This window comes from Peromyscus eremicus, chromosome 17 (genome assembly GCF_949786415.1).
Source record: "Peromyscus eremicus chromosome 17, PerEre_H2_v1, whole genome shotgun sequence".
Lineage (NCBI taxonomy): Eukaryota > Metazoa > Chordata > Mammalia > Rodentia > Cricetidae > Peromyscus > Peromyscus eremicus.
Genome location: NC_081433.1, coordinates 51,624,238 through 51,645,807, shown reverse-complemented (window position 1 = coordinate 51,645,807; position 21,570 = coordinate 51,624,238). Strand labels below are relative to the sequence as shown.

The 21,570-nt window shown below is 34.9% G+C and overlaps 1 protein-coding gene across 6 annotated transcripts in view; it reads right to left on the bottom strand.

Moving 5' to 3' along the window:
• Window positions 1–21,570, bottom strand: part of Spock3 (SPARC (osteonectin), cwcv and kazal like domains proteoglycan 3) — a 350,556-nt gene that overhangs the window by 97,916 nt on the left and 231,070 nt on the right. For 5 of the 6 annotated variants that reach the window (XM_059244713.1, XM_059244714.1, XM_059244712.1 and 2 more), the window contains one exon: window positions 8,184–8,307. The exons of the other annotated variant lie outside the window; for it this stretch is intronic. In XM_059244713.1, the coding sequence (XP_059100696.1) occupies window positions 8,184–8,307 (124 nt within the window). The remainder of the gene's footprint in view (window positions 1–8,183; window positions 8,308–21,570) is intronic. 6 annotated transcript variants of the gene reach the window in all.

Genomic DNA, 21,570 nt, shown 5'->3' with positions numbered 1-21,570 from the left:
CCAAGTGTTCTAACAGAATTGCAAAACTTCCCATCTAACAGCAGTCCGGAAGGCTACATGCACTACTCTGTCAACCTGGATCCCTGAATCATTTCCAGCCTCCACCTGCAACATCCCACCAGTTCTAACTATACTTCTTATGTTTCCCACATGCACTAATAGCTCTTCCCTGAAAGAAAATCCAGCAGTGATAGACTTCGCTAGTGAATGAATAGCATTCTTACACCTTGGTGGTGGTCTGTAAGACCCTCAGAGGCATTATGTAATGCTAACAGTATGTCAGGTAGCTCTCCCACTACCGAGGGAATTATTCTAAACAAATGTACCCTTGACTGCTCATGCCCAGGTAGGAAAACCCAGTTAGCACATGAGAACCCCTTAGAGAAAGTTCCTTCTTTGACAGGAGACAATCATGTAGACAAGTTGATACAAGTTTGTCATTTACATTAGTCAAATAATCAGTGATGGCACAGTGCTTCTGGAAGGCTTTTTGGTCAACATTGATGTAATGGCCAGCAACAACTTTGGATGGCATAGCTGTCCTAAATAACTTCATTTTATGTTATGGGGTAGGATTGATGGAATTTTACTTCAACTGTCTATATGCGGGTAAAATCTTCATGCATGCCAAGCAGAAAAATCAGATGAAAATGAATGAAAAACCTACTCAGACTTCTGAAGTAACTTTTGATGGTTCATAGAATTTGTTTAGGTTGTTGAATCTGTGAATTTAGAGAAAAATAGAAAAATACATAATTTACTTCCTTAGAGTATGTCAGTCAAATTCTTTTTAAGATTTTTTTCTACATTACAATTCATATTATTATGTCTGTATGTCTACTTTCCAGTTATAAAGTAAAATTTTCCTTGTCAGAAAAAATATTATTGTATATTAATTTTAACACTCACATTCTTAGAACAATTATATCTTTATTTATCAGGTATTACATGAATATAACATCATGCTTAAATAAAACTGTAATATGTTTGTTTTATATCATATACATTTTATTTACAGCAATATTATAGCTGACTAACCCTGATGCTATTATTTGTGACCTTATTATATAACTTAATGTATCTAAGCCTCAGATTATTTTTGAATGATGATTTTAATGTATATTATATACCTTGTAAAATTCTTATAAGGAATATGTTGCTGCATATGAATTTGATACATTAATTTTATTGTAACATTTCAATTTAGACCACTGATTATTATACATTAGGCATTTTAATATTCTTTTGTTTGTATGCATATGTGTTATGGGTCTTTGGCAAAGGAAATGAATTTTTCCAAATGAGCTGTCAGTGGATTGATTTTGAGCTTCCTAAAGACATTTTGAATGCATCAGCTGGAATAATGCCTGCCAACAGGTTACAATGCCATGTGTTACAGCTGCCTTTCAGCTTGGCCTGACATAGTTTGCTGTCTAGAATATAAATTTTTGATGAACTGCAGCATAGTTGGCTCTTTTAGATCTGTCATATAGCCTGCCATTACTGTAGCATTTTCTATAGGCTAACTGATGAATAATCGAACTTACAGAAAAATCATTCATGTGGAATCCACATACATTAAGTGCACCAGCCATTCTATTCCTAAGGATAGCACTTGGGTTAATTATGCAAGCTTGTGCTGGGCTCTAATTTCAGAATTTGTTGCTTCTCAGTTTTAGGCTAAAGGTTTAGTTAACACTATTGAAGAAAAATGCTTAATTTTGTTTTAAAAAATAAATAAAAATAACTTAGATTACTACCTGATATTATTGTTTGATTAATTTGGCAATTAGTAGTAAGGCTATCCAGTATAATTTCTTTTCATAACAAACAATTCAAGTAACTATTGTGCTTGTAATGATATGAAGAAAGTATAAATTCTACCATGTTATAAAATGTTAAGGATTTGTCCAAAACTTGGTTTCTTATAAACAGTTTGTGGGCATTTGTAAAAACAAAGCTATTCGATTTGAAATGCAATGGTTTTATTAAGTAGGAAACATTATGTAAGAATATAAAATTATGTAATATGTAAGACATTATAATTGCTAGTATTATTTTTTTAATACATTGAAGAACACTATATAGACTATGGCATTACTCCTGTCTATGGTGGCTAGTGTATGCAAATTTAACATTATTCTGTTATAAGGGATTTTAAATTTTTTATCTTTTTCACATAAAAAGTATATGAGTAAATTTGTATAAATGATAAAAATAATAGACAGTTTTCTCCTAAATTGTGACTCAAGTATGTGGAAGCAGCAATGTACTTTAAGATTTAACAAGCGAGGAGTCAAGGAAAAGTAAATAAAGAAATAAAAACATAGGGAACGAATATTTTAATCTATGTCTATAAACAGAGATTAACTATATATGTGGAAAAGTGGGAGATCCAAAAAATAGGACCTGAAATTTCCACTGAATATGGTTAACCGTTATTAAAAACAGAAGCTTACTGAAACCAATGGCAAAATGCCTCAGATTCATTCCAGATGAGCTATTCCAACAAACTACTATCTAATTTAATAAATGTATATGGGATCATGCTAAAACACTGGGGATAGAGCCCTATAAAAACAAATGATAATATATCCTGGGCTTCTTTCAAATTGTTTTTTAGTTTTTTGCTCTATTTCAAATGAAAAGTTTAAGAGGTCAAATTTTTTCTCATAAAATTTTTTATAATTGTGATTCCTGATATTCCCCTAGGGACTAAACATAGGGTGTATTGGATAATAAATCAATACTACCTGACAATATTTTTTTCACAATTAGTATTCCCTCCAAATATAAGTATTTTCATCACAGAACATGTCTTGGAAACTTAATGTACTCAATGTTCTGCGGAGTTCCATTTAAAACAAATGCAATGATGATATTTATTTAATACATGTTTGTTACCCATCTTCTGTTCCTCCTCCCACAGACCCTTCTTTGTCTCATCAATCCTCCCCCTACATTCATGTTAGTTTGTTTAATTTTGTTTTGGTTGGTTTTCTTGTCTTGTTTTATTTTTATTTGTTTGTTTTTGTTTCTCTTTCTGGTTTGAATAGTTAATTCCATATCAAGCTGTGATTGAATTAAAACAGTTCAAAGGGACACAGCACGTCTGCCTTTCTGACTTTTGTTCTCAACAGAAAACAGTCTCAACTAAAACAAAAATATTGTTGGAGGAAAATAAAATTAAATACCAATACATTACTTGACACTTACAGTTGTTAGGTTATCACAGATTTTCTAACTTTCAGAGTACATATACAGTAAATAGAATTAATCACTACTAAATGGAGTAACATACCTCAGTTAAGGAAAAACAAATGAAAGCATATATCATATTATTATTATTATTTTGGTTTTTAAGACAGGGTTTCTCTGTGATATTATTTTAATATTGACATTTATGGTAGAATATTGTCACATGGTAACATAAATACATGCTTCTTTGAATGTTAATGCTATTATATACATGCTCATATGTATAAACATAAGAATCCAAACATATTATATGAAGAAATTCCATCATGTTTCTCAACTATATCCATACACAAAATGCACCTGATGAGCCTCTATGGTGTCCTATCCCCACCAACTTAAGCAGCATATCTGCAGCAGAAGTTGAGATTTGCAGGATGAAATAGATAAGCTTTTAAGTTGCTCGCTCTCTCTCTCTCTCTCTCTCTCTCTCTCTCTCTCTCTCTCTCTCTCTCTCACACACACACACACACACACACACACACGCACACACACACACACACACACACACACAGACACACACACAATTTTATAAGGAATGCCTCTTCCTAAGGAATTCACCACGGTTTAGTTCAACTGTCAAGTATTATATTAATAAATATAATGGAAAAAAGCTTAAAGACATCCGATGTTGTCCTCACAGGATTTGTTTTATTAATGTCATGCTCAGTGCTAAAACATCAATGTTATTTATTGATTTATTCTCAGAACAAATAAATGTAATGCACAATTTATATAAAATGATGGATTTACTATCCTTGGTCTAATAAAGATATTGTATTGGAGAATAGTTCCTAGTTCACACTGAAGATTGAGAATAAAAATCACATTAGGCTTTGCCTGAAGTAGAGAAGCAGCGACCTTCATCTTTTTTTGTCAATTTCAAAAATGATTACCTCTCAGTCTAGTTTGAATGGAGTGATATTTTGATTTTCTTTGGCATTGCTGAATTTGAAAGAATTCAGAAACCATTAGCTTTTTTATTAGGAATGGAAAGATTAAATGTGCTTCTACAAAGGTCAATTACTTTCTTGATAAAAAAAAAAAGGAGGCAGTGTTATAGGAATATATTTTATGAAAATCACATATGCTCCAAACATTTTTCAGTAAAACTACATTTGAATTGTTCTAATCTGTCTCTTCGGGTTTTATTTTATTTTTTGTGTGTGCAACTTTAAAATGTCCTTTTTCCCCAACAAGAGGTGGGAGGAGGGAAGAGGGGGATCTGTAATGGGTATATAAAATGAATAAAAAATTTTGTAATAAAAAATAAATAAGATTATACATATACATATATATGAAAAAATATCCTGTTGATGAGTTCCAATCTTCTGTGTTTGAACTCCATCCAATATTATAATTAATATGATTATATTATAATTATTCAAAATGATCACTTTTATAAACATCCTACATTTTTAAAATTATTAAATTATTGTATGTGTATGGGAGTTTTGCTTAAATGTATGTCTGTGAACCACGGACATGCCTAGTAGCTGTGGAGACTAGACAAGCCTATCAGATACCCTGCACTGGATTTACAGGACTTGCAGATGGTTGTAATCTGCCATGTGGATGCCAGAAATCACATCCAGGTTCTCTAAAAGCACAAATATTCTTCACCACTGAGATATCTTTCCAGGCCAATTAAGTCATACATTTTTCTACGATATCCTGATTGTACAATTTGTCTAAAATCTTCCATTGGATACTCTGTGAATCCCTCTCTCTTATCCCATCCAGGCACCAACTTCTGCCCCTCATGTAATGACTTGCCTCTACTCAGAGTTTATAATAGACACATCGGTTATAGTTTCATTTCCATGTGCTAAGGTGATCATACAAAACAAACTTGAGAGAACTAATTACACAATCTGAAAAGGAAACACCTAAATCACAGACCTGGGAAGCACCTGAACGTTATTTAAGCTATTCTTCACTCTTTGCTCACAGTCTCTATGAACTGAAAGTTATGGTCCCATAACTCCTACCTTCACCCTTTTTCATCCTCTGCTTAGAAGACATTGGAAAAATAATGAACTGACCAATTATTGAGGCATTTCCTCTACAATATGTTATCTTGATGTAATACATAAATAACGCAGGGTTATATTTTTCCTCATGAGAAAAAAACATCCTGAGTTTCAATTACCCTATTTTTTAAGAGTGATTCATTACAATATTTAATATAAGTTCTAATGGAATTCTGATTCCTATTCAGTTCTTAATGTTTTATGTGGCTCAGCCTCACTGTTAACAGGGCAAAAACTGAAGAATGGATGGTACAGAGATAAAGGTCACTGAATATATATAATTATATCCATTATAATCCACAGAAAGACAGACAGTGGTTTAGGATTACTAAAGACCAATATTCATTTGAAATATTATTTTATATTTTCACATACAATTACAGCACCTACTGAAAAGGACATTCATGCAAATAAAGTTAAAAGAATTATTAAAATGCAGGATGTATAAATACAATTAAAATATATTCCATGAAAAAATCTAATTTCAGTAATAGAAAAATATGTGGATTGTTAAATTTACTGAAATATTACCTACCAAGACATTGGTATTGTCAACCCAGGTTTCATAGCATGTTCTGGTTTTTAAGGAGAACAATCAAAAACCCTGTGGTATCAAACATAATCTAAGGAGTGTGTTTTAACTACTTTGTAACTAACACAACATTAATCAAGGCTTCCAAAGCAATTTCAAATCTGTGGAAAAGACCTGAATGTAACCTGGTTGGTGTCCTGTGAAACTAATTTCTGAAAGGATCATCTATAGGGGTATCATAAAGCAAATCTATATAGACAAGTGATGGATTACCTATGGCCCTTAATATGGATTAGGATTCCCTGGACTCAAACATCCTCTAACATATATATTGTATGTCCAATTTGCAAATACATAGATTTATGGTTAGCAGGCTGCCTGAAAAAATATCCACTATCTCTACTGACTCAAATTACTCAATCATCAATGTTCTTAAATTACAATTAAATTAAAGTTTATTTCCTACATGTCTGTCTCCGTTTGGATTTTCACATCTGTACAATTTATTGTAACTTAGTAAGCTGGCATAGTGATTTCCATGATTTTAGTAAATCACTGTGCTTTATCAATGACCTACAATTATAATAACTGAGGCTCAGTACAATAATAAACTCACTGAGATCAAAGTAATGTTAATAGGATTCTAGACACAATGAACCTTCCCAAATCAATGAGTTTACTTCCAACTTGCCTTTAAAACTTCAGCAGACAAACACATAGCAGCTTCTCTGCCAGATTACTTCATAAACAATGACACTTTCATATATGGAGTCTAACCTTATTGCCTAAATCAGTTTATTTTTTCTTATTTTAGTATTCTCAATAGGATTTATAGTTGTGAAATGCAAGAGGATGTGTCAGTGAAATATTTCTCAGAAAAAGTAGAGTTTATAATATTTCCCCAAAGCCAAAATATTCTGAAAGTAAAGAATTACCGAATTAACTTCACAGTGATTTTAAAAAGGCATAAACTAAGCAGAATCTTTCTTTAAAAACTTATATATGGAATTTACTAAAAAAATACAATTGATCCTTCAAGGGAGCATTACTGAATTCATAATATGATTTGCTGTTTACCTTATTGGAACACTGTTGTAAAACAATAAATTCATGAATGAAGTATGAGGAGTTGACATTAAGGTTGTAAACCTTTTACCACAATAATCAAAGAACACACATCAATTTCTCATTTAAGCTAAGTTCTTAAACACTACTGAATCTTATGATCATTTGACATAGTGCCTAGGAAGTTAGAATAATGTAGAAGAAAAAATTGGCACATTGATGTAGAGATGCTATCAAATCTAGCCTTAATAATAATGAATTGTGGGCTGGAGAGATGGCTCAGAGGTTAAGAGCACTGGCTGTTCTTCCAGATGTCCTGAGATCAATTCCAGCAACCATATGGTGGCTCAAAACCATCTGTAATGCAATCTGGTGCCCTCTTCTGGCCTGCAGGCATACATGCAGACAGAACACTGTATACACAATAAATAAATAAATCTTAAAAAAAAGAGTTTCCAATCTTTAAAAATAATAATAATAATAGTAATGAATTGTGTAAAATTGGCCATATTGCTGTTAATTCTTTAAATTTAGGGGTTCTGAATCATTTGTAGAATCTTAAATGAGATGATATAAGAGCTTCAAAAAGTAATAGTAGTGACAAATTATGGTTGCTTTTGATGTTACAGCACCAATAACTATTAATGCCTTTCTGGTTTTATCCATAGAAGCGAATGAAGGCAACATTGGTTTTCAGATTTATAGGCTCAGATTCATCGCATTAATAGTTCAAGGTTCAAAACTTCTGATATGGGAGAAATAAAAATACACTTGAAATTGTATTCCTAACCAATGAGATTTGTGTTCCTAACCAATGAGATCATAAATATTTCTTTAAAGTGAATAAAGAAATTACAAAAAGAACCACAAATACAGATGGTCGATTGGCTTTAATTGCTTATTATATTATTTACTTTTGTATGGCTATGTCTAAAGGTCTGACAAGAACCTCTGTAAGGTGGATTTGCTTTGGCAGAATTTTGTGAAGGGATGCATTCTCCAGAGGCATGGGGTGCGCATCATCACAACCGAGGCAACGGGTTACCATATGTCTGGCCTCAGAAAGGAAGGGTCAATAGGAAGAGGGGCCATGACAGAAAATTTCCAATCACACTCTGAGTGGCCTATTCCTTCAGGGTGGCGCTATCTCCTGAAGATTGCAGAACCTTCCAGAGCAATATCAACGAAAAGGGACCACATTCAAGCACACGAGCTTCCAGGGTCAGGTCACATTCAAACCACAGCACGGATCAACAGGCTTTATTTATTTCATACTGAATAAATAGAGCTGCCCTCACCTGTGAGGAGTAGGAATGCCCGTCGGAACCACAAACAGGGCTGGCATAGGCCACAGGGCATTGCTTACAGGTAGATGACAGGTGACCTCTCCATTGCTTATGGCTTCCTCCTACTTCTTTCATACTGTTAGCAAGAAAGACATAAAACAAACAAACAAAAAAAAGAAAACCATACTTAGTGCATTTGATTTTTCAGAATTACGTTTATATGAAACTGCCCTTTCCGGCCTGTCAAACGATGCTTGATGTTGCGTTACAGTCTCTTACACCGCACATTTATCTCTGAACTCTGCTCTTCATGATCTACAGTCTTTTTCAGATTCCAGAGTCCATCCAACGAAGTGAGATTGTACTTCTCAAAAGTTTTGTGTTAGTCAGAGACAGTGTGGTTGTATTTATTTTATGCATATTCCTTAGTTTATAAACATGAAAGTGGTTCTTGATTTGCTAGAAACAACACTTGCTAAAAGTACAGGACTCAAGATTTCTAGAACCTTCTTTAAGGTTGTCCTTGTATTCTCTTAGGAATGGAGAAAAGAGACACCTGATTTAATGGTTGCATAAAGAGGGAAGAGTTGCCTTTCAGAAGGAACAGCTATAAAGTACCAGGAATTTATAGCATTTAGCAGTGTTTAAAAAGCCCAATCACTAGATTTATTGACAACAACTCCCCTTGACTGCTGGGAAGTGTCTCAAAATGGACTCCTTAGACTTTGATCTAAAATAACTCTGGAAAATCCATTTTTTTAAGCATCACACAGATTCTTTTTTCCAGTTGACACTACTCAATCCTTGTCTATTTGTAGGAAGAGTTTACAGAGAAACAGAGAAGGAATAAGAAATGAGAAAGAAAGTGACTGGAATCTATACAAAGACACTCAGAAGTTAGAGTAAGTAAATATTTGCTCATTGTAATTTTCTGTGCAGAGAGTAATCCGATGTTTGTGTGACAAGGAAAAAAAAATGTCTAGAAGAACTATGCACTCCTTCCATGATTTTATATATTTTAGTAATTTTTATTCTCTAAAAGTTTTATACTAGGAAAATAAGCTTACAGTGTGGCAACTAGACAATACTGAAAATATTACACCATAAAGAATTCTATCATAAAAAAATTTAAGTTTGATCTGGAATTTAGGCATTAAAATCTCATATCTACCTATCATCTCTCTCTCTCTCTCTCTCTCTCTCTCTCTCTCTCTCTCTCTCTCTTTCTCTCTCATCTATCTATCTATCTATATCTATTTATCTATCTATCTATCTATCTATCATCTATCTATCTATCTATCTATTTAAATATCTATCTATCTATCTATCTATCTTGTTCTGTCCTTGTTCTCTCTCCCTTCTTTCTTCCTTCCCTTCTTTCCTCTATCACTTTACCCCTCCATACCCTCCATTCCCCTAAGCTCTCTTCCTTTCCAGAGGTCTTTCCCATACAGATTGTCATAGTGTCTACAAGAATGTCAAATATGCTATCTTCATTTTTCATATATAAATTATACTTAATGAGCACATTATAACCTCACTTGGCTGCAATAGAATGTAACAAAATACTAATATGGGATAAAGATCCTAACAAGAATTAAAATAGTATCTGGAAACTTTAGCACACTGTTATCCTCAAAAATGACAAAAGTCGAGTAAGGCTTAAATATCATGGCTACCAAGCGCAGTTGCACAGAATGTACAGATTACAGACTCTTTATTTTATCTCTAGTATTGTGAAGTGTTTCACTTTTTCAGTTCTATTTAATTGCTCTGTATATCACAGAATATATAATTTTGCCATCTTTGTGTATGTGTGTGTATGTTTAATCACCTGTGAAGGTACATCTATTTATGTGTGTGTGTGTGTGTGTGTGTGTGTGTGTGTGTGTGTGTATTGAGATTGTATGGGTGCCTGTATGCACACTTGTGAATGTATGTCCATGCGTGGATATTTAACTATGAAGGTGCATGTGGATGTGTGTGTGTGTTCACCTGTGAAGATGCATCTGTAAGTCAGAGGTTGGCATTAAAATGGTTTCTTCAAATGCTTCATCTGACAGTCCTTTGAGACAGAATTTCTCCCTGAACCTATATCTTAGCATTCTGGCTACAATACCTAGACATCAAGACCCAGGAATCCACCACCTGTTTACAGCATCAAGTGCTGGAGCAGCAGTTGCATGAAAACATATCAGGATTTCATGTAAGTTCTGGCATTCTGAAATTAGGTTCCTATGTTTGTCCAACAGTTAACTCATTGCACTGTTCCCTGAGTCCTCTCGGAATTCTTTCATGAAGTTCAAAAACTTGTAATTCTGTGTTTGTTCAGCATCAGAGATGGCATTTACAGGGTTTTTCCATGGAGATATTAAGTTCAAAGGAAAATGAGTTGAGCAGATGCAGCAATAACTGAACATTTATAGGCCTTAACATCAGTATTTTATGTAGCACATAAACACACATACATACACACAAACACACAAATACACACACATATATAAATTAAAGGAGTTGAGTTTTGTTGTTGCTGTTTAGTTTTTAGTTACACCTGAAGGCCCTGGTTTAGGAAGATTGTTGTGTTTCTGAGAGAAGCGAAGTCATGGCAGTCATTTGACAGACCAACAGGGACAAATTGACTTGCTTGAGGAATAGCAAGCTGGCTGGCTCCTGCTATCAGGGTGTTTTCCTGGCAGCAATAGCTATAGCAATGACAAGCAAAGTCCTCAATCTGGAGAAAGTATTAGGAAACATGTCAGACTGAATACTCAAGGTACAGAAGGACCTTTAATGTCAGAAGATAAATCTAAATTTGATGTTAATTATTTTTCTCTCTCTGTGTGTTGTGTGTATGTGTGTGCTTGTATCTGTAACACCATGTCCCATGTCTTACATGTGGAAGTTAAGAGACAACTATGTGAGTCAATTTTCTCCTTGTTAATGTTGATTCTGGGGCTTGAACTCTGGTCAGCAGACTTGACAAATGCCCCCTGAGTCACCTCACCATTCCTCAACTTTTTTTGAGGACTTTAATTCAACTATATTATCATTGATGTTACTGTAAAATACAAAACTTAGCATGGGTTAAAACCCTCAAAACATTTACAAGTATTTTTTTTTCCAGCAGCAATTACGACATGTCTACAATTAAGGGAAGTAATTTTCAACCAATTCTTTGAAGTTTTAAGTTAAAACTTAATTTACTTTCTAATGGAAGTCTCTCTCTCTGCATGAACACATCCTTTCTCCTGAAAAGCAAAAAAGCACTCAGAGGAATTAAGTGTCCAATATTAATATATGACATCACAGTTTCTTTCCTCTCACATTTCTCCTTTCTATATATCATCACACAAAGCAATAAGTGGGCTCTATGCCAGTATCAACAGTATTATGTGTCTAATTATTTCAAAATATAAAAAGACAAAGGGGAGTTTTAGTACAGCCAGATGCTCTCTCACACATAGCCTGGACACACAGTGCAAGAGAGGAATGTGTTGGTGTCATTTACACATTTTGTTCTCTGTTTTTATAAGGTATCAGGGAGAGTCTCCTATGATATTCAATCAGCTTCTTTTTCTAATAACCATAATATTCCTCATAGCTGCTTCTGCAGACATAATCATGGTTTATTTAGCATTCAGTTAGCTAAGGATGCTGTGCATTTTACAATATCCTTAGAACCATTTAAGAAAGAGGCTAAATGATGTTTCCTACAAGATTAACACTGAAAAAAAGTACCTCATTTCAACTTGATTTGCTTCATATATGATCACACCATTAATCATTTGAGATGAGTTCCGGAAACCTCCCTGAGTCTTAGTTTATTCACTTATAAAATGGTAGACTTCATCGTTACGCTTCATTTCACCTTAAACAATCCAAGAGACTATAATTTTAATACAATTACATACATGACGATACTCAATCAAAATTAGAAGCATAGAGAGTTGAAGCCATGTACTACTTGTGTGCTATGGTTTTAGAATTTGATAGTGTTTCCCAGTAAAATGAATATGCCTTTGGGCAATAAGATGACAAGGAATGGGCCTAGAAATTGTTGTATATATTCTAATGAAAACAGGAAGCAAAGTGCTAGAGAGGTCCACAGAAATCCACAAAAATACCTCCACAATAGACTACTGGCAATGGTCAAGAGAAAGCCCGAACTGACCTACTCTGGTGATAGGATGGCTGAACACCCTAATTGTCGTGCTAGAAACCTCATCCAATGACTGAGGGAACTGGATACAGAGATCCATGGCTAGGCCCCAGGTAGAGCACCAGGAGTCCAATTGGCGAGAAAGAGGAGGGTTTGTATGAGTGAGAACTGTTGAGACCAAGATTGGAAAAAGCACAGGGACAATTAGCCAAATGAATGGAAACACATGAACTATGAACCAATAGCTGAGGAGCCCCCAACTGGATCAGGCCCTCTGGATAAGTGAGACAATTGATTAGCTTGATCTGTTTGGGAGGCATCCAGGCAGTGGGACCAGGACCTGTCCTCAGTGCATGAGCTGGCTGTTTGGAACCTGGGGCTTATGCAGGGACACTTGGCTCAGCCTGGGAGGAGGGGACTGGACCTGCCTGGATTGAATCTACCAAGTTGAACTCAATCCTCAGTGGAGTCTTTGCCCTGGAGGAGTTGGGAATGGGGGTGGGGGCTGGGGAGAAGGCGGGGGGGGGGGAGGCACGAGATGGGGGAGAACAAGGGAATCTGTGGCTGATATGTAAAATTAAATTAAGTTATAAAATAAAATAAAAAAGAAATACAAGCCATCCGAAGGTGGTCAGTGACAGACATGAAATGGTTACTAATAAACATGGGCAGACAACGTAATGTTCACATTCAAGGGAAATGATTTTGTTTAAAAAAATTTACCAAGAAACAGGTAACAATTTGTATCAGTGTCAAAGAACACTGTAAAAACCATCACAGGAGAAAATAATTCGAGCTACTACAAATTAAAAAATATTCTCCTAAGACCTAAATTCTTAAATCAGATTTCACTGCTTAGGAATTCTTGGTTCTGAAGATATACAAATGCAAACACTGGGTTATATATATTAGACACTGGCATTAAGAGAAGAAGCTATTGCAAGTGATTTTTAATTTCACAGGTACATTTGCATTTTTCTCTATGCACCAACACTACGTTTCTTCTTACTCATAATGAATACTGTACAGGAACATAATCTGATAAGTCAGCATTAAATTAGGTATTTTATTCTGTGAATTCTCAAGCAAGGGCATTTTGATGTATTACTTGCCCATTCAATAGATACACAAGACATTTTATTTCCCTTATAAATTGTATTTTTATGATCTTTCACAATGAAGAGACATTGCTTCAGAAGTTAAGCCTATCAAGCGGCGTTCCCTTCATACTTACATCTAGGTTTGTGTCAAGTTTACAAAAACTATGACAGTGTGTTTATGGTCTGAGAATGGGCACAAATATATTTCCAGAGATCATATGGAGAAATATTACAAAAGTATGGTTATATGTATGACAAACCATTTAACTAATTAATCACCACAAGGAGTTCTAGTATTTTGAAGAGTTACTAGGATGGTATTTTTGTTTTAGTGAAAATAATTATTATTACAACACAAATATTGTATTAAGAAACCAAGTATTTCCACAATTTTAAGACAGGTTTTATATGTATTTATATTCAGAAGCTCCAATATAACAGGCATATATAACATCACATGTAGTAGTATATGCTCCACTCATGACCTAGGGCTTTCTAGCCTGAAAGAGACAGTGCTTCTTGCCTGTGTATGTGACTTCTTGCCTGTGTATGTGACCTCTTAGAAGGAAACAGGAGAGTTATGCTGCTCTTCTTGGCGTGATGGGACACAGGACAGCCAGCTGTATTTGCTCCCTGGGAGAACAGAGGACGACTCCAGCTTGTTACTTCGTTCTGTATTCGTGAGTGTATTTCCCCAATTTATATCTTTTTTTTTTTTCAAGGTGAAATCTTTTTTTTTTTTTTTTTTTAAATTTTTATTTTGCAATACAATTAAGTTCTACATACAGGCACAGATTCCCTTGTTCTCCCCCCTCCCGCCCCCCTCACCTTCCCCCCAGCCCGCCTCCCATTCCAATCTCCTCCAGGGCAAAGCCTTCCCCACAGACTGAGATCAACCTGGTGGACTCAGTCCAGGTAGGTCCAGTCCCCTCCTCCCAGGCCGAGCCAAGCGACCCTGCATAGGCCCCAGGTTTCAAACAGCCGACTCTGAAGGCCTGTTTCCTAGGCTACACACGAGGGACTCGTTCCTTACCCTTCCCCCAATTTATATCTTAATAAATTCCAATTATCCTTTAAATAGACTCATGTGGCTTGATCTTAACAAGTGGCACCCACGCCAACAATCACATATTATTTTGTTACGTCTCTAGATTATTCACTGCACTTAAAAATATAAGACTAGAGAGAGAAAAAAATACACAGATTAGTTATCATGAAGCTTTTGTTGCTTATGAATTTAAGTTTGAAATCAAGTGTTTTCCTTTGTAATTCACTTTTTATAATCTTTCAATCATAGATGTTAATATAAAATTTAAATTTTATGAAAAAAATTACTCTGGTACTGAGTTGTATTTAGAAAACATCAATTCTACTTTAGGAAAAGTGAACATGAGTTTTAACCTATATCCCAAATTTTACTTAAAAAAAAAAAAATCCGCCATTGGTGCTGATGACGCTTCAGTGGTTAAGAGCATATATTGCTCTCACAGAGGACCAGAGTTCAAGTCCTACCATCCATATGGGTGGTTTACAGCTTATGAAATTCATACTCTATGGGATTTGATGCCCTCTTCTAACCTCCTTGGACCTTCCATTCATTGTAAACACACACACACACACACACACACACACACACACACACAAAAACACACACACACACACAAACACACTCACACACACACAAACACACACACAAAATGCATACATGTAAAAAAATTACAATAAATGAAACTAAATCTGTTTAATCTATAATCAGCATCTATTGTGTAGAGAAAATACCTTCCTAACTACAATTAAAATTTATATTAAGTAGCATAAATAATACCTCTCATTTGATTTACACTATGGAATGGGTACAAAATTAATTAAGAGAATTACTTCATATTTATTTTGATTTATGTATAGATTTGCATCGGATCTCAGCCTATCATAATAGTCACTGAGTCTAAATTTCTGTTTTCAACCAAGCTTTATGAACTTCCATAATAGTGAATGTTCCTAAGTAAAGTGATTCTTCAACCATTCACTATATTTATAGTTGATGCTCCAACAGTCCTACACTACCAGTGGTAAGCAAAGTATCATCTAGATCTGCCAACAACTTGTGCTTTTTAACAGCAAAGGAAATTCTACATGTAGAAAAAAATCTGTATGTGAATGCAGCAACAGCAGACACGCAATTTAAGAAGTACAAAAAAAAAAGTCTTATTCAAAGGAAATGATTAACAGTACTATATTTCCAAAAGACATGAGAAGACATCCCATTTGAACATTCGAAGCATATTTTACACTTCAACCCGTGCCTTGATTATGAAAAATCCTTTTGATTTTTTTTTCATTTGCACACAGAAGGAAATATTTTCCTGCTTTTCAAGAAACAGACCTGACAGCGTTAGCAGAAGCAGGCAGTGAGTAATTGCTGCATTTTATTTAAGAAACCAGCCATTAAAGGGCAGACAAAGTTCAGAGAAGAAAAACATAGCTTGGCTTTCATGTAGTATCTTCAGAGAAGTCATAATTATTTGTTTCACCTTTCTTCCTGCTTTATTACAAACTGAAGGTTCAACAAATACAAAGTAGAGAAGTCCTACATTTTGATTTTGTTTGATGTATACCCTGATGCAAAGGATTAAGAACATTAAACCTTCACTATGTATTATCTCTGACAGTATGTTGCAAGCTTGGAAATAATTAATATAATTAAAAAGAGAACTGAATTTCCCCCAACAACATTTTTATCTCCAAATTTATCACAAATCCTGAAGGAACAGATATTCAAATATGTGCTCCTGCTAAAGTGCAGTAAGAATTGAGGCAGATATACTAGACATTGAAAGGTTCGTCAAGAAACAGTGTCTTAGCCACTTGTACCACAGCTAAAATATCATCAGAAAGACTTTCAAAAACCATTTAGTCCTGTTTTATCATCAACTGTTGCAATCACATCTCACCTGCCAACCTAAAGTATTAACCTCTATACTACAGAGGTTAATTTACCTATGAGTAAACACTTTATGTTTTAAATTAAATATAACAGAACAAGGACATCATTGAATTCATGGAGCTAAATATTTTTTGTGGACAAATATGTGTGGAGTGAGGTATTTCTATGCCCAGGAAGAAAAGGAGTCTACTTGAGATTTAACTGAACAACTGTTCATCTATAAGGTCCACTACTGCTATTTCTTCTAAAGAGTGTATTCTGACCCCTCAAGCCAACATCATACACTTATCCCTACACAGGGTCACTGGTTGCCAGCTTACAACTTATATTTGTATATACCATTAGCTCCATTATGAAATCTATACTCATACGGTTATCTTCCCATGCAATCCAAACTATATTCAGCTGCATTTCCTTTAACACTTACTGAATGATTTCTACTTATCCCTGAACCTCATATTCATGCCTTCCATGCTTCTGTCATTTGTCCTCGTTCTGAATCTAGTGATCACAGAGTCACTAAAAGGAAAGGGCACTTTCTCAAGCCTAAAAATATCTGTGACCTCCTCCATGAGCCTCTCCACTCGAGTGCTAGCAAAAAGCAGCTGGGTAGTAAAAGATGTCATTGCAATCACAGGCTGGAATGGTACACAAATTGGATGTAAGCACAGCATCCTCGGGGGTGTCCACACCATTTTGACATCTGTGCAATTTGTCCCATCATATTCTTGATTTTTCTTTACTGAGATCACACTTCCAAAAATAGTACTCAGGATTCTCGAGAATGCATTTTTTTTTTGTCTTTTGTGAAAAAAAAAAAACACCTTTCTATTTGAAATAAGTTTGGTCCCACAGATACAAGAAATATATCTGAGATCAGTATTTCATGACTGAAACCCAAGTGTGGGCAGGGACATAATTTCAGGGTTCTCAGGTGACAATCTGACCCTTGCTTCCTCCAGTTCAGAATACCTTTGTATAGCCCTTGGCTTAGAGCTAAATCTTTCTCTGCTTCACCCTCAGCTTTTCCTCCTATGTGTGTGTCAAACTCCCTAGGGCTTCCTGATAAGAACTGATGGGATAGCATTTAGCATTGACCCTAACAACCCCAAATAAACTCACATCCTAAGGACCTTTCTTATATTGTCATTTAAGGAGATATTTACTCTTATTGCATGTGATAATACTCCCTGACCTTGACAGTGAGGAAGTAGCCATACTTGTGGGCCATTCGGTAACTGACATCAGAGAAAACATTAAAGTGTGAATTCAGTTGTCTCACAACACAGCAATGTCAAACATGGAGCCTGTGTTAGAAGATGCCTTAATGAAAACTTACTGTTAACTTCAAATACTGTATTTTGCTCAAACCAAATCAACCCTGTTTGATCAATTCCTCCACATCTAAAAGGAAGATATGGGATCTACAGTGATGCTGTGGGACACAGCTACTGTCACCAGGAGACACTGTTCTGCAAAACTTGTCCTCTGCCTAACTATGGCATCATGACCTTGCATAACAACTCCCTGTACCTGAAGCTTCTTGTCAGTGTACCTCATGTTCATGTCAATACTCAGAAATTTCAACACTACTTTGAATTTCCTGAGTCATTACTTTTAAGATAGGTTTTTAAAAATCATCTGTGTCATCTCCCGAGTCCACACTTTAGAATTCTTAAGGATACATATTTATATTGGTGTTGCAATTCTGGGGAGTATAAAATAATGAATTCACCATTTTCATGGATAAAAAAAAAAGTAAAACTAGCAGGGACATTTCCCTTCCAGCTCTAACTTTGATGGCTTGAAAGCAGAGGAGAGAGGCTACGAGACTGGTTTTATTCTTGTTTGTTGCATCCACCAGTGGTGCAGTTGAGGGAAGGCTGTGGGAAGTAGACTTCATCTTGTTGGGTAATACAAAACATTTGTTATGTGGCATAACAGGTTAATATGAGAAAAGGAATTGTAAAGAATATATTTTAGATTATATGTTGCATAAGCTTTGTTCTCTGAACTATCTACTCATTTGCTTCTGGATTATACTGAGTAAACTTTGCCTGCAAACTCTCTTTCCCCTCTGCAATCTTATCTTATTTACTCACCACCTAGGACTTTCCCCAAAATGTACAAAATCCCAATAAAAAGTAAGTACTCAATAAATATAATTAAATAAATAAATGAACAAATGAAGAAAAATAATGTAGAAGAAGGATAAAGGATGGAAGGGGGAAAGGGAGGGTTAAGGAATTTAACAGGTTCCCTTGGCTAAAATCACTAATAGTCACATCTACTTTCCTAACTATACACCCACTTAAGAAGAAGAAATTACATAACACAAATTTTCCTTCTCCAGAAACATTTCTATAAAAAATTTGTAAACTAACCTCTTGATAAATGTTATTAGTTTTCAAATTAAAAGCTAGTTAATTAAAATAGACTAAAAATAATAAATTGGTTCTTAATTCAAATGTGTTTTATTTCACCTAACAATTATTTTAAGACACAGCCTAAAGGAGCACAACAAAGCACCTCGCATAATTCCCCTTCAGGAGCTTCCATCAATCAAAGGCTCTTTTCAGGCTTGAGTTTCAGAATTTTTAACACACTCTTCATTTTCAATTAGGAAGCAAGTATTCAGGAAATTAAAATTTTTCTTCTTCAAATTATGAGAGTGTTTTATATAATTTTTATATAATGCTTTTCAATAATGCTTTAATTATTTCAAGACCATTCAAATATGCCACTTTTTCTCTATTCTCAGGCAACACATTTATAATAATAAAACTCTAACAGCTCATACTAATTTTCTTTGGTAAAATACACAGTCTGTCTATCTTGCCATTTGTCTGTATTCTTATTATCTTTGTGTCTCTGTGTCTCTGTCTCTCTCTGTGTCTCTGTCTCTGTCTCTGTCTCTGTCTTTGTCTGTCTCTCTCTCTTTCTCTGTGTGTGTGTGTGTGTAAATTCACTTGGAAAACAAAAACTATAATATTATTCAAGAGTTTTTAGTAGCTCCCTCACCAAGGACTCAGATACTGTTTTGTTTCTGGAAAGACAAACTCATACAAGTGGATTTTAGGAACAGGATAAGTATTCCATAGTAGATGGGACTCCCAAAGGTTAAAGTAACCTGAAATAGAAAACATTCTATGAAAAGACCGACAGATTTTTTCTTACACTGAAGGCAAAATGAATAATTGCAAGTCTGTTAAAGATTTGATACCAAACAGTAGCACTTCAGAGCTCTCCTGATCATGCTTCTCATTCATTTGTACCTTGTTCAAGATAAAATCCATACTTGGGCAATCCAGTGTTTAGGGTAGAGTAGTCTAGAGAAGGCTTATGTAACCTCACCTTGATATTTTCATTTTATCAGTGTGTATTCTTTGGGTCTGATGGCTTTAGTTTGTTAAAAAAAAATGTTCAGGTTGTGTTACACTTGGGAAATGAAGAGTTCCTCAATATATTTGCTGAAGGGCTAGCTTGACTGTTGACATTGACAGGTGATTGGATCCTTAGGGCACTATCTTAAAGACCAGCTTAACCTATTGATGACTTTATGACTACATGTAATGCTACAACATAGCTATGTTTGGAGGAAGGTCACTGGGGGCATGACCTTCAAAGGCTGTCTTTCAAAGTGCCTGATCCCTTCTCTGTTTTCAAGCAGCCATGATTTAATCTTCTCTCCATTATACCCTCTCCACAGTGATAGTCTGTCTTGCTTCAAGCCCAGAGCAATGAATCTAGCCAACCATGAATTGAATCCTCTAAAACCAGGAGCCAATAAATAAGTAACTATACAACAAATAAATATTTCCCAAATAAGTTGCTTCATTTCAAATAGCTCATCACAATAACAACAACAACCAAAAAGACTATTAACAAGAGTACCTTGTTCATGCTCCAGGGTGCAATTACATGTCTTTACATTTGTTTTTCTTTGTACGTATGTCCTCTTAGTCTTTTCATATACAATTTAATTGTTTATGTTTACTTAGGATAATCATTTCTTGAATATAGACTAAATAAAATCTCCTGGTTATCTTCCGTGTTCCAGAGTGAAATGGGCCATGAGAGAAGGGGGCAGAGATTGAGAGAGGAGGACCAAGAGACTGGAACAAGAGGATCAAGTAATGTTTTTTTCTATTTCTCCTACTTGGCATAACTGCTATCCTGCTTCTGTTTTTTTTTTTGTTTTGTTTTTTTTTCTTTACCTTAGCCTCTTTGGTGACCTTATCCTTTTCAGGGAACCTTTTCATTGTCAGTCCAGAGTGTGCCTCCTAGTATTCTCTAAATAGCAAATTTGAGGACATTTTTTTCTTTCTTCTTCAGATAGTTTCCGGAGGTAAAATAATGTGGGTATTGTTTCAGAACTTGGTACACATTGCTCCAAACACTTCTAGATTTTTAGCTTCCATTGAGAGATTGGCTGTTATTGGCTGTGGTCTTGCCTTTAATTGTGATTTAGTCGTATTATAGAGCTTTCAGTACTTTTTGTTCTATTTAGTGTTTTACAAAATGGCAAGTCTGTCCTGGTCCTGTCTATTTGGTGTTCTGTATGCCCCTTGTTTGTGATTAGGCATCTTTCCCCCTAGAGTTGCAAAACTTTTCTTTCATGATTTTATATTAGATCTTTTCTATGCTTTTGATCTGGAATTGTCTTTCTTCTGTGTCCATAATTCTTAGAGTTGTCTTTTTGTGGTGTCATAGACTTTTTGTGTATTCAAGAGTTTAAAAAATCATTTTTAATTGAATTATCCAGTTCCTCTATTTTGACTTCAAGCCCTGTTAATCTGTCCTTCATGTGATTCATTCTGCTGGGAAGACTTTCCACTGTATTTATATCAGACAGAAAAAATTTCACATTCATAGCTTTATTTTAGTTTATGTTTTCTTCAATATTTTTTATTTAATTCAATATTTGTGTCTGTAATTGTTCTCATTTCATTGAGCTGTGTGTTTTTGTTTTCTTGGTCCTTAATCAGTAGTTTACCCATGACCTCTTTAAAGTCATTAAGTTCATTTGTGTTTCTTTGAGTTTCTTAAACTTTTGACCATGTTTATAATCATTCTTTTGAACCCTGTTTCTTCATATTTCTTTAATTTGTTCTCATTGTGAATGAACATTACGGGGTTGGTCATCTCTGGGGGAGATGTAACCCTCCCTCATGGCTCAGTTCACTCTGCTGGGCA